We start from the raw sequence: 14674 nt of genomic DNA, 5'->3' as shown, positions 1-14674 counted from the left end.
TCCTCCTTTCCCATCCAGAATGGCAGCAGAGGCAGCAAGCCTAGATCTCTGCCATTTTTTACTCCCTTTTTTTATGGAAGGAGCATCAAGGCCTCAAGACCCACAACTGTGCAGCAAAATTCAATTTGACCTGTAGTGTTGATAAACCTTGGGCCAGACTGGATTATAGATCATATTTGAAAACATTACTCTATGGTATTGTCTCCCATGGGAAAGAAGGGCTCAGAAAATGTTTACTGCCTGGAAATGTGCAAATATGTTGGTACCTTGGAAAAGGGAAAGATTGGTTCACAGGCTCGCCGATGAGAGCGCTTGAAATAAACTGCAGTCCTAAAGCCCTTAGCACATATACGGAGGGAAAAAAATACTATCGTTTATCTTCATGATTAATCTCTTATTCTGACATTTCACAGTTTAAAAGCACATCACTATTGTGAAATACTACAAAATGTTGTTAATTTCATACAGTTGGGGAAGGAAAATGAGAGAGCAATTACAAAATTTCACATTAAAATTTTAACTGCTCTCTTGGCAAATTTGAAATGACAGAGTAATGAATAGTAATGAAATGGGAAAGTAGTGTAAATCCAAAGAATATTTTAAATAGAAATGTATCTGCCCGTGGTCATCAAATATTTTATATAACTGCAACAGCTAAAGGTGTTCAGAAGATTCAGATTTTTAAAAGTTCCAAAGTTAATACAACAGATGGAGAGGAATTCTGTTTTCGAAATGCTGGTTTTTCCCCCACTTATTTTTAGTAGGCTTTTTATGTATTCCTTCAAATGACAAAAAAAAAGGAATTAAATTATGAATCACAGAGAAAATCAGAAATTTAATAAAAGTATATCAAATCATGCTAGGAAGAAAGTGCACAAAAATTAATTCCATAGTGACAGTTAAGTATCGAATAAAATATTGGACCTCTTTTATCTAGCATTTATCCAAAAGGAATATAATTTGATATTTTTTCTTGTGCCATAAAAAAACCATAAAGCCTAAAAAAAAAAACCCTGAAGCATCATCAGTTAGCGTTGACATTCTAGCAGCAAAGATACAAAAAAGATTTCTATTTCACTATTGCTTGCAACAAATGTGTTGTATTTTTTCCATATTTTTTTTAATAATGGTAAAAGTAAAAATGCAAAAAATATTGATGTATCACTTTCTTCCCCTCCATGCCTTTTGAACCAATTTTGTGTAAGAACTGGAAGCCCATAGAAGAGCTGTCACATCAGAAAGCCTCAGTCTCCCAATGAGAAATGTATTCTGAAACATCTTCAAGCCACAGTGTGTCAAAAGATTTTATGTAGCATGCAAAATGTCTTGTTCCTGGCATGATGGAGGCAAAATTTACTATTTTCTCTGCATCAGTTACCTTATTTTGAAAGCATTGATGGGGAAAAATAAAGGTCACTTCTTATTTGAACTATAGATATGAGTTCTATCTTTGCACATCTCTTATTTTCTAGTTTTACTCTGAATTGAAGTATTTCATACAGTAAAGGCAATGAACATAAATACAGCCCTCAGTAATGAACGTTATATTACAGTGCCCTATAAACACCCCAAGGAACAGATTATCACTCAGAGAGTCATAGTTTGCTTATGATGCTTTTGCTCTGACCTCAGGGGTAATGTTGACAGTGGCTATGAAAATAACCATGCACTAGTTCTGCTCCTCCAAGCAATTAGGTGTCTTGTGCCCCATAACTACTTATCACTTACCTTGAATCTGAATTTGCCACCAATGAGTTGTTCGCTTAGTAATTCTTCAAGAGCAAAGACCACTTTTGGAACCACTTCCAAAAACAAAGTGTTTTTAATTGAATAAAATCTGCAAAGAATCCCAGTTTCCTGTGAAGAGGCACATTGTTGATGTCCTCCTGTCGTGGTTTAACCCCAGCTGGCAACTAAGCACCACGCAGCCCCTCGCTCGCTCCCCTCACCCAGTGGGACGAGGGAGAGAATGGAAAAAAGTAAAACTCGTGGGTTGAGATAAAGACAGTTTAATAGGACAGAAAGGAAGGAAAAATAATGATGATGATGATAATAATAATAATAATATGACAGTAATACTACTAAGAGAGTTAGACTATACAAAAGAAGTGATGCACAATGCAATTGCTCACCACTCGCCGACCGATGCCCAATTAGTTCCTGAGCAGCAATCTGCCCCTCCCGGCCAACTCCCCCCAGTTTATATACTGGGCATGATGTCATATGGTATGGAATAGCTCTTTGGCCAGTTTGGGTCAGCTGTCCTGATGGTGTCCCCTCCCAGCTTCTTGTGCCCCTCCAGCCTTCTTGCTGGCTGGGCATGCGAAGCTGAAAAATCCTTGACTTAGTATAAACACTACTTAGCAACAACTAAAAACATCAGTGTGTTATCAACATTATTTTCCTACTAAATCCAAAACACAGCACTATACCAGCTACTAGGAAGAAAATTAACTCTATCCTAGCCAAAACCAGGACACCTCCCAAAGCAGAATACATGTAACCTGAAAAAAAAGGAGTAGAATGGTAAAAAGAAACTGAAACAACTTTTTTGCCCTTTAAGAAAAGTCTGTTTACAGCAGCAGAAATTTCAGGAGGTTGGCTCAGATTGGTGGAAGAGGTTAGACAGACTGCAGGTTCCCTGCATAGAGGGCTCAGAGGCAGTCAGGTGGCTTCTTGCAGGAGACAGCGTGGGCCCAGAAATTGTAGAGCAATACTCCCGCAGCTATGTCACGTGAGTGCACCATCTCAGAAGTCTCTGCACTTTTGCAGTTGGTGCCTTTATTTTTCCCATTCTGTTCTTGTTGCAGTTACTTCAACCTCAGTTAACCTGTGTTGCACTGCTCCTGGTTTTGGTTTCTCTGGATTTACTCTACCTTTCCTGCCCCACTGTGTCCGCAGATAACTGAGAGTTCACTGTATGGTAAAGGCTTTGATGGAATGATCCTAACCCTGTTAGGGTCTGCTCTCCAGGTGTCACATAAAGGGGTAACTTTTCCTCTGCTTTATTTTTTTTCTGTCTCCCATGAAGCCTGTGAGTGTTCACGTTTTGGTAATAACTGCGATCCCGTCAGTGGCCACTGTATCTGCCCTCCCAATACTGTTGGAGAGACATGTGACAAATGTGCACCAAATTACTGGGGCCATGACATTGTCAGCGGCTGCAAGGTGAGTGGATCTCTATTTTCTCTATGTGTGTTGCCTCTTTCCCATGGGGTAAATACAGTAATTTGTAGCTGGAACACAATTTTAGGTTTGTAAGTCATGGTTTGTCTCCACATTGCGAGTTTTGGTGTCACTGTGGTGTAAATGTTGGCGATCTGTTACTGAGCACTACAGATCCTCTGTCTCGGGTATGCAGCCTGTAACACTGAACACCCCGTTTATAGTGCTGTCACGCTGAGTCAGTGACCTGCTTGAGCCTGGTTTCTTTTATTATAGCTGTGTTTAATGTGATTGAGGAGATTACCACACTATTGTAAAATGTATATAGATGTATACTTACAGGTAATTGACAGTGCCTTTGCAGAACAAGTTTACTTTGGCCCTAATTGTGATACCACTGGGAATTTGTACTTGAAGTTTACTTGAGAAGGACTTCAACTTGTGCATAAAAGACAGTGAAGAGAGAAGAAAAGAAACAGCCACCTTAGCTGTAAAATACACTTTCTTCCTGTGTTCTTAAAGGGGAAATAAACCTTCTTATTAGCCTTTAAATCCTTCTGATTCCAATGTTTGACACAAAGTTAAAAAAAAAAAAAATCTGAAGGGAAGGGAAGAAGGAAGAAGAAATAGGAAAACTATGATAGTATGTCCAAGAGGCCATGAAAGCTGTTGTTAATGTCCTACTCTTGAGTTAAGGGGAGCAGTATTCAGTTAAGGTTGAAAACTGGTGACAGTGAATACAGTGCAAAGTTGAAATGCCTTCTCCTCTCTGCTGTTCTCATTGATGATGAGGGATTTATACTACTGCTGCAATTACTCCAAAAAACTGTCTTGTCTGAACGTGGTCATACACCATTAATGCTCTTTCTTAAAAGGCTGTTTGTCATGTAGCTCAGGCTGCAAACTAATTATCAAGAATGATTTCTTTTTTGTATGTATGGCAAACTCCTCTTGTGAAACCTCTGCTGTGCTGCTGTGATATAGACTCTTGGCTTCTGAAACCAGCCTAATGAGGTTGAAGACCTCTGTTTGAACTCTGGAATATATTCTCTGATTGTCTTTTATGTGAGCGCATTAGTATGACAGTTCCATGGCACCATCTAAATTAATAATGATCTATCAGCCCACATCTCTTTCAGTATGTTGCAGCTAATTTCTGCAAAGTGAGATGTGAATCTCCTGCTCGCACTCTTTGTAGTAGATTTCCAGGGCTGTCGTAACTCAGAGGGATAGAGAGCATTGCATAAAACTGCTTGCTCGCAAAATAAACACAACATCTGATTGTAATTTAGGTTTTGATATTGCACACCAAGCTATTTCAGTGTATGGTGAACAATTTGCTTTCTAAGCTTTATGTTCAAATGTATCTTGTAGAATAAGGTTCTTTCTGTCAGAAGGTTTTATTTCTTAGGTTAGGTAGTAGTCTAGCAGTCTAACATTTAACCAGTAGTTAAATAGTTTCTCTGGCATTCAGTAAAGATTGAGTTTGAATGTTTCCTGTATATAATCACCTTCTTTATAAATGGTCTTTTCAGATCAGAAGAAAGGTGCTGTAAGTATTCATGTAATAAACAGTTTTGCTTAGAAACTGAATCCACATTTTCCTCCTGTCTTTTTCAGCTTTGTGTCCTTAATTTTAGCAAGTCTATCTGTGTCAGTTACTGTGGTAACCTGTACTACTGGCACTGAGTTTGCTTCTGCAAGCTGAACTTCTCCATATGAGATTCTGGTCACTCCAGTGGTCACAGCAAATGTCCTGTCCTAACTTTGCAGTACAGTCACAGTAATAGCACTGAGGGATTCTTCTGTTCTTTGGAAGCCTGCAGCTTTCCCTGCTACTTACTTCTGTATTCAACGTCTAGACCTCCTGGCAAATCACCTATTTCTGTCCTTACCTGCGCAAGTCTCGTTCTGTGAGCAAGTTTACTTCCCAGTACACCACATGACTAAATCTCTGTCCCTTACTGTGTAAATTACTGTCATCTAAGAGTCCTCTTTGTACAAAGAAGATAGTTGCCTGTCTGATGGATGAGTAATAAACATTGAACTGGATTCCACTGGGACCACTGCCCCTGAGCAATTCCAGTTTCAGCAAAGTGGTCTGAAGATGCCCTGGAGAGGATTTACACAGAAAGCACTGTTTAGAGAGCACTTACAGTTTTTAAGTTAATTTTGTCCGCAAAGTATCCCAGTGTCCTTGACCCTTTTAGATTTATTTGATTTCACTGCCTAACTTATCAGTGATAACAGATAATACCTGTTCAAAAAGAAAACAGTGTTGTAAATGTATTTAGTGTAATTGCTGGACCCTTGTTGAATAAAGATAAATGCCTAGCCTTATAATTCAGATACGTTACCTTCGGACCGTGGAAATTCACTGCTGTACTTTATTTATAATACTTGAAAGAGGTGAGTTGCTTCTTTGTTGAGGTTTGTTTTGGTTTTTTTTTCAGAAGCACAATTACAATTTTCTTCTTGTTTCTCTCCTTTTTAGCCCTGTGACTGCAGCCTCATTGGAGCCTTAAGTTCTCAGTGCGACTTAAATACAGGCTGTTGCTTCTGCCGCCCTAAATTCTCTGGGGATAAATGCACTGAGTGCAGGTTGGGTTACTGGAATTATCCACAATGTATTGCTTGTCAGTGCGTCCTGTCAGGGACTGATCCACAAAGCTGTGATACAGAGTTGGAGAAGTGCTCATGCATTGATCATACTGGCCAATGCAGCTGCAAGGTAGGACAACGAAGGTTGTAAGCTGATCTTATAGCTGCTGAAAAGTTTATTCCAAAATTCATTGACATTTGTACTTGCCTGTTCCAACAGTACATGCAGACAAATCTCGTTGGTTTTAATTTGCTAACTGCTGTGGGAGGAGTCTAACATAAAGAAAGACTTAAGTGCTTATCAGTTGCTTTTTCACACACTAACACTTGCCAGGATAGCATCCTCTTCGGCTCTCTTCGCAGTTTGTATTTCTTCCTGTTCTTAAAGAACTGTTGCCAATTTAACCCCATTCAATACCATTCTTGTTCAGATATTCGGCAAATTAAAAGCAAACACATCAGTAATAACAGTATGCCACAGTGCTAGTTCTTTATAGTACACTGACTTAGAGGGAGTCAGTATTGATCATTTTATGAGTAGAATTCACTGCAGTAGTATCTGTTCTTCTGAGTAGACTGCATCCAATTCAGGATCACTAAAGCAAAGACTTTTGGCATCATCACCCACAGCATTCTTATTTAGAATTGTTCTTGGAAGAACAGCACGCTTAGGTGACTTGAAAATTGGCTGGATTGCTGGGCTTAAAGGGCAATAATCGGTGGTTTGACATGCGATTGGTAGCCAGCAAGCAGAGTACCCCAGAACCAATACCTGCATCAGTGACACAGATGACAGAATTTACCATCAGCAGATTTGAGAATATTGCTGATTTGGAGGAGGTAGAGGTTGACATGCTGAGCAGTAACACTACAATCTAGAGGGTCCTTGAAAAGCTTGATGATTGGGAAAAGAGAAAGGTCATGAATTGGAGTGGAATAACCTCAAGAATCAGTACAGTTTAGGGGAAAAAAGGCTGAGTGGTAATCCTGCTGAAAAGCACATATGGGCTTTGCGGAATGGCAAACAATGTAAGCCAACCATGTACCCTCATTGTAAATAAGGCAAACTGCCTACTGAGCTGGATGCATTGACCGTACTGGCCAATGCAGCTGCAAGGTAGGACATCATGAAGAGCATGACCAGCAGAGGAAAGTCTTTATCCCCCTCTACTCAGTGCTGGTAAGACTGCACTTGGAAATGGTGTCCAGTTTTAGGACCTGATTCGAGAGTGTTGTTGAGAAACTGGAGAGGATCCAGAGAAGGGCTACAAAGAGACTTAGAGCAGATGATCTGTAAGGATATACTGAGACAGCTGGACTCTTTTAGTCTGCAAAATTAGAGGCTAAGAGAAAATGCAATTGCAGCCTATGGCCACTTCAAAGAGTAGTTGACAGAGTCAAGTCCTTTCTGATAGTAGCAAAAGATGTGACAAGGGACAACAGCTGCAAATGGCAGCTTGGGAATTTTGGACATTAGAAAAAAAAATCACTAGGAGGGTTATGCAGCACTGGAACAGATTGTCCAGAAAGGCTGTGAAATCCCTGTTCTTGGAGGTTTTCAAGAATTGGCTAGAGAGAGGCGTGGGTAACCTGACCTAGTATTGGTAATAGTCCGGCTTCAAGGAGGGGGTTTTTAAAAGTGACCTCTAGAGATTTCTTCTGTGATTTTTGATTCATTCTTCTTCTTTAGGGACTGTATTGACACAAAGAGCTAGTAAATGGAAGGATGAATTTAAATGATTGAATTGCCAGGTAATTCTTTTGTTAAATGGGCACCAGTCACTTCATTCTGAATTTAAAGGATAGACTCAATGGAGGAACTGTAGAACAAATTAGATTGGAAGGGACCTATGGAGGTCATCTAGTCCAGCACCTTGTTTGAAAGACATTGCTGAGGCAGTACTTCCAAGGATGGGGATTTTACAACCTCTTTGTGCAGACTGCTTGACCATGCTCCCGTTTTTCTAGTGTATTTGAACAGAAAACATCATGTTCTATTTTACAAATACTGATTCATTTGATGGTGAGACCATAAGAAAACTGAAGTGAGTGAGTTGATCACATGGACCATCTGAGTAAAACTCAGCATTATTTGTCCTATGTCATCCTCTGAAATGGAAAAATAGAAGTATCTCAATTCTTTCAGCCTCTCCTGATACATGATGTGCTCCAAGCCCTCTAACCATCTTGGTGCCCCTGTTCTGGATTAGGTCCAGTATGTCAATGTCTTTCTTGTAGATCTTGTAAGCACTAAGTAGAAAGAATGGGGGTTTATGGCATTTTTAAATAGAAATGTTTCTTTGTTGATTCTTTTAAGGCTAATATAGTTACTTCTATGTTTCTGTGAGTGCAAATTAACAGTATATATTTAGCTGATGATTAATGATAAGAAACTGCAATTGACATGAAACAAAATGCAAAGCAAGTAAAATTCACAGTTTATGACAGAAAATGGACAAATAATACTCAATTAAGTCAGCAGATTTTTTTTTTCCCCAGAATTTAAATCTAAGGTTGAATTTAAATCTAGAGTTGGTTAACCTTTTGTGTAACTTTTTTGAAAGAGGTACATGTTGAAGAAGCTAGTTTTTTATAAAATGGTAATCGTTCCCATTTAAACCTGCTGTTATAGCAGCAGAAATGCGCTTTCAAAGGCTCAGGAGCCCCTTTGTCAGCCCTGACAAAAAGCAGCAAAATCTAAGCTAAATACAGTGTAGGCACATTTGCTGATAGAGTTACACATGGAAACGAGGGTTAAAAACGGTAAATCCTCAGGGATAATGTTGGTTTCCTGTATAAGCTTTGGAAAGTTGAATTTGTTTTTTAGATTGGCTTCTTCACATTACTCTCAAGAGAAAAAAAGGGGGGGGCGAGGAAAAGCCAACCAGTGCTTTCATATTGGTGATTTTTTTTAAATACCTTGGTCTCAGTATGAGAAAGGTTTTAAAAGGCTATGCATAAATTATTGTGTATCTGGCCCTATCTGGTATAGCTTTTTATTTGGACTAATTGAAAAATGAAAATAAAAGCATTGACATTACAATAGTGAAACATTTCAGCCTGGTTAATACTGTTCAGTGATGTGGAAAACAATCACAAAGAGGGGAAAGCTTTTCTCTACAATATTTCCATTAAAATATGTTTCCCAGCGAGAACATTTAGTACTGTACCTTAAACATTCTAACTTGTCAAAGCTAATTCCTATTAAACAAACGGCTTGATTAACCCTGGCAATTTGAGGAGGACATATTTTTTCTTATCTTATCAATCAGTTATTGAGCATGTCGTGCCCAAAGTGCCATTTGATTTTTCTGTGCTTACAACTGTCAGTCTGAAGCCAGCATCCCTTGCTCAGAGCTACTTGGTGGATACAAATGCAAATGCCTCAATTACATTAATTGTATATGTTTGCATACACAGGTGATAAGAAGTAGAAAGTTCCTTGAATATTTCCTTATGCTTATTATTATTTCTTTCTGCACCCTGTTATTATCATTACTGTATGATTTTCTTTTTCTTATTACTACCTCAAAATAAAGCTTGCCTTTTTTTTTTTTTTTTTTTTTTTTTTTTTAATATGTTCTCTCTCTTCCAGGTTAATGTGGAAGGTGTCCACTGTGACAGGTGCAAGTCTGGTACATTTGGTCTCTCTGCCAGAAACCCACTTGGCTGCAGCAGTTGCTATTGCTTTGGCCTGACTACACGGTGCAGTGAGGCAAGGGGGCTGATTCGCATGTGGGTGAGTAGGAAACTGCTGAGCCATGTAATGCGATAATGTTGTTTCCTGCTGGCATCTTTTAGTCAGGCACTGAGAGGTAGCTAGAAAATGGCCAAACATTTAAGCAATCATTTTCCTCTTTATACTTTGAGAAGTGGAGAGAGCGGTATGTTCCATTAGACAATCAGGGTCAAGGCATTAAAAGTAAATAAGCCGATAAGAAAACCAGTGATAGGATAGCTGACGTCAAGCCAAAGTAAAGCTATTAAAACCCAGGAAAGGGCAAGCTAGTCGTGTGGGGAAATTATGCAGTCCAGTGCATTGTAACATAATCTCTGGTATGTGATACACAGTTTACCCAGGTGTATTCAAGGGTCACAGATGCTTGTTGTCCAGCATAGATTTCCCATGGTTCAATTAATCTGTTTATCTTCATTGTTGTTGGGTTTTTTTTAATTTTTAAAAAAGAGCTTATTGAAGCTCTATATAAATCCAAGAATGGGAGGGTATAATCCATCAGAGCAAACAGCTCTCCACCTTTTTGTGGAAGAGGGCCTTGAGACCTATGCTGGACTGACAAATAAGGCAGACTGGATGTCTCCGATTATCTGTACAACGAGTGCAAAACACACATTGAGACCACTGCTGTCCATCTGGTGGGCCAGCTCCTAAGTTACATTCTGGAGGAGCTATTTCTAGTGGAAAATGACTAGTTCAGTCCCATGTATGGTCAGTCATATCTCTGCTAGAAAGCATGTCAACCACAGGAATGTCTGCCGAATGCAAATCAGCCAAAGCCCCTGACTTGTCATGCACAAGCATCAATTGGATAAGGATACTTTAGGCTGAAATCAAGATGTGATCTCTTACTAAAGAGTGCATATCTCTTGGTTAAAGTAATATGAATAGCACCCGTTCTCCCATTCATTGTTCAATCCAATAGCACCTCTTTCCCTTCCCAGTGGATGAAGTGATTTATCATGACCTGACCCAGTTTTTCTCATTATTTCAGTTTTGCCCATCATGTGCTGGTAGGCTGGAGATGAAAGGCTGTAAAAGGCTGACAAGTTATAAAATTTAATCAAGTTCCATGACAGCAACGGTTGTGGAAAATTGTGCTTTGACCTTTGTGGCAGCACAAAGCAGAAACATAGTTTAAACCTCCTGATTATTTTGTGTCTCTTGATTAGTTTCCTTTCGTATTTAAGCTCATATCTGAACAAGTGTATGTCCACGTCTCATCTAGTTTTTGGTACTCTGATCAATTTCAGAATTGATTCAGAGTTGTAAACGGAGTGAGACTGGGTTCTGCCAGCTGCTAGTGGCTATTTCAGATACTCTCAGGTGCTTCAAATGTCATTGGACATGTTTAAACAAGCAAATCCTGTCTTATATGACAATAAGGCAAGACTGATGTGAAATTCAAATGTGTTGACCACTTTCTTGACATCTAAAGTAGTAAACAGTAAAATACGGTTATGATAGGAACTCAGGAAGTCTCACTTAGGGCTGGCAATGTTAGGAATGCTTCCAAGTCTGATCAGTCCATAGATGCTGCTGTAAATGGAAATACCAAGATTCTTAAAATACAGTACAGGGCTTGGTTGATTCCTCATTACCTGATCCCTATCTCGTGAACAGCCTGTTGATGGGATGACTGTTAGAGATACAACTCTGCATTTGTTTTCTTTGTTTTCCTCACTCTTCGGGAGGAAGCAATTTTGATATCAGCCCTTTGCATTTGTTCACACACTTCCTGTAATACTTTCATCTGCACAGAATTACTAAGACTCTTATTACAGTTTTTGATCAAAATAATGATTTCTATATAATGCTATTGAGAATCTTTCAACAAGTCTAAGAAAATTACAACTATCTAAGTGGTATCCTTACATTTTTCATTAAATCTCAATTTAGAGTTACAGAAATCCTGAGCCCTCACTCTCTGCATATTGCCTGGAGAACACTTAGCTTGAATATTGTGTAAAAGTACCAAGGGATCAGGCACTGTGTTCCACAGCCCCAGTGATGTATAGTAAGTGTTGGTGAGAAGTGTGCTTCTTTGTAAGGTACATTTCCCACAGTCCAAACAGAAGAGGCCCAAGACTGAAATAGCACTGTGAAAATCGCTTCAATAAAATTCATGGGATCACTTGCTGATGAAACTATTTTAACCAGTGCTAGTACGTTCTTTGTGAACATGAGGACAAGGTGCAAAAGGCTTGAGGGGGAAGTCATTATTATCACTGTTTATACCTGAAGGAGTAGTAAGACTGTTTTGTGATAAATTGCTCATGATGTGAAATGAAATTACCTAGAAATATTTTTTTAAAGAGTTAGAATTTAAAGACTTAACACTTCATGGGGAAAAATAGACTTGATTTTCTTCTCGATTCTTTTTGAATATGCATAGGTGACCTTGAAGCCAGAGCAAATGATTCTGCCACTGGTGGATGAAAAGCTTCGGCGCAGCACTCTTTCAGGGATTGCATTCCAGCCTCCTGAAATAGTAGCAAATATAGAACAGGTGATGCAGGATCTTCGGTCAGAACCTGTTTACTGGAGACTTCCAGAGCAGTTTGAGGGACGAAAGGTAAACATAAAATTCCACTGAATACTGACATGGATTTATGTTTTTTTCTTTTTATCTTCTATTTGTATTTTGCAATGCCTTTTTTCCCTTCCAATAAGCATATCATCACACAGTGGAAGGTACTTCAAAAGAAAATAAATGCCATTCCATTATTAAAAATTATTTGCTCCGTTATCATGGAAATCTATAAGTCTGTAACATAAACACTATTTTAAAAGATATTTACAGACAGTAACATGTAATATTTTTCCACAGGATAGATTCTCTCATAAAAATGTTATGTGAAAAATTAAGCTGCAGTAATTTAATATAACTCTCTTGTAACTTTTTGTTTCTCCATTTTAAACAGAAAATGCCTGATCTTTGTAAATTACACAGGAGAAAATGGTTGAAATAACCCTCCTTTTGGATATTGTTATGCGCCTCTGTGACGATTTATTTTGCACTTTTGATGTTTCTTGGTTTGGATTGGGAAAGTTTAGATGTTTCTTTCTCTAAACACAAACTTTGGGGAGCACCAAGGCACATATAAAGAAATAGATAACATCTTGTTTTTAGTGTAGTACAATAACAAATTGCTGATGGGTATTTCTGAACACAGCCCTTGTCCCCAGATAGTTCCACAAGCATGTATTGCTATTTTCTACCACACACACATTCATCAGACTGCGCACAGGTGCAGAGTGTATCTAGCTCCTACATATGCCCAGGAATTTATTTTTAGCTAACTGAAAATGAGATTTCTTTTTGTACTTTGTGTTTTGCTTTGTTAGCTGACCGCTTATGGAGGGAAACTGAAATATGCAATCTACTTTGAAGCACGAGAAGAGACAGGTTTTACTACTTACTACCCGCAAGTCATCATAAGAGGTGGGCCTCCCACCCATACAAGAATTATTGTCCGGCATATGGCTGCCCCTCTGATTGGGCAGCTGACAAGACATGAGATAGAGATGACAGAGGTAATGTTTCCGTCTGCTTTTTTTCCCAGAACTTAAGCACCTGGTGCTTTTTAATACTGTTAATAATCTGGTTTTGTATTACTGTCTTTCAGCATGAATGGGAATATTATGGTGATGACCAAAGAGTCAGAAACACTGTGCCCTGGGAATATTATCATGATGACCCAGGTATCAACAGGACGGTGTCCCAGGCAGATTTCACCTGGAAATTTTATGGAGATGACTCAAGACCAAGTAGAGCTGTGTCCCGGGAAGACTTCCTGAATGTGTTGTATGATGTTCATTACATTCTTATTAAGGCTACTCATGGCAATATCATGAGGCAGAGCAGGTAACTGTTTCATGCAGTGGTCTGAAATAGTGCAGTAGTCACAGATAACCTGATAGAGCTCCCAGCTATTCCCAGCAGAATTTTTATTCAAGACATAATCTATAAGCAGTTGCTGAGAAGAACAGGAGTTAGCATTCAGCATAGCAGAAGATGCAGAAGAGTCAAATTTTATTCAATAGAAAATTTTAATCACAATAGGCAAATGAAATCTTTATTTTCAGGATCCTAGAACAGAAAACACACGTAAGCACACACATCCTGAAACAAACCCAAAGTATTTTTTAAATAAGTGTCTACTTTATGAAAACATGATGCCATAATTAAATATAAATGTTAGCATATGAAGGAATTTTCTCTTGCAAGTGGGAAATGAGGTAAAAAGTCAAAGATGAAAGAGTACTCCTTTAATGAAATGCTACTTAATCCAATATATTAGAGGCAGATATATTCAACATTTTCTATTCAGTTTTTTCATTAATCAATTAGAGGATGAAATAAAGATAATGCTTACTAAATTTGAAGTGGACATCAGACAGCAAGATGAGAGGAAAAATACAAAAATCTGCTGCAATCTAAAGGTCAACTATAAGATTTTACACTTTGAAAGGAGTAGGTAATTGAACAAACAAGGAACAACTGCTTAGTTACCTATTCTTCAGAGGGGTCTGTTGTTTACAACATATCACCAGGTGAACATGATTCAGTAATGATATTCTTGTTGAGAAATGCTAATATTCTAGCCGCATGTATAAACAGATATGGCCTGCAAAGTGCAAAAAATTAATCTTTTACTTACACCCAACACTAGTAAAGCCTAAGCATCAAGTTTTGGATACTGGAATTCAAGCAAAAATGATTAAAGTGTTCAGAGGATAACAGTGAACATCATCACAGGTTAGAAAATATGAGCTGTGAGAGAAGATGTAAAGAACCAGATTTATTTAGAAACTAGAAATTGCCTCAAGATGCATAAAATGTTGTCACAAAGAGAAAGAAAAGAATCAGTTCTCTGTTGCCATGGTGGTTAAGTCAAAAAAGAAATGAGCTTAAACTTCAGCAGGGAAGATTCACATTAGACATGAGAGAAAAATTCCTGGGGGTAAAGAAGTTCTGGAATAGATTACATAGACTATTCCTAAAAGTTTTTAATAATGAATTCACAATATCCTTTGCAAGCAAAATTTATTAGCAAGGATACAGGAATAATTGGAGATAAACTCCAGAGGTCCTTTTATGATTCTGCCATAAAAGTGATAGGCTAAAATTATTTCTAGATTTCTACGTTACAAATAGGTCTATAAGAA

At 38.3% G+C, this 14674-nt stretch overlaps 1 protein-coding gene across 1 annotated transcript in view; it reads left to right on the top strand.

Annotated features, from left to right (window-relative positions):
- The window catches only part of LAMA2 (laminin subunit alpha 2), a 382277-nt gene that overhangs the window by 250064 nt on the left and 117539 nt on the right, over positions 1 to 14674 (top strand). Inside the window, exons 22-27 of the mRNA XM_050893952.1 lie at positions 3032 to 3168; positions 5660 to 5896; positions 9362 to 9505; positions 11898 to 12077; positions 12851 to 13039; positions 13132 to 13370. Coding sequence (XP_050749909.1) covers positions 3032 to 3168; positions 5660 to 5896; positions 9362 to 9505; positions 11898 to 12077; positions 12851 to 13039; positions 13132 to 13370 — 1126 coding nt within the window. The remainder of the gene's footprint in view (positions 1 to 3031; positions 3169 to 5659; positions 5897 to 9361; positions 9506 to 11897; positions 12078 to 12850; positions 13040 to 13131; positions 13371 to 14674) is intronic.

This window comes from Gymnogyps californianus, chromosome 3, assembly GCF_018139145.2.
Source record: "Gymnogyps californianus isolate 813 chromosome 3, ASM1813914v2, whole genome shotgun sequence".
Taxonomy (NCBI): Eukaryota; Metazoa; Chordata; class Aves; order Accipitriformes; family Cathartidae; genus Gymnogyps; species Gymnogyps californianus.
This window is presented reverse-complemented; position numbering and strand designations above follow the sequence as displayed.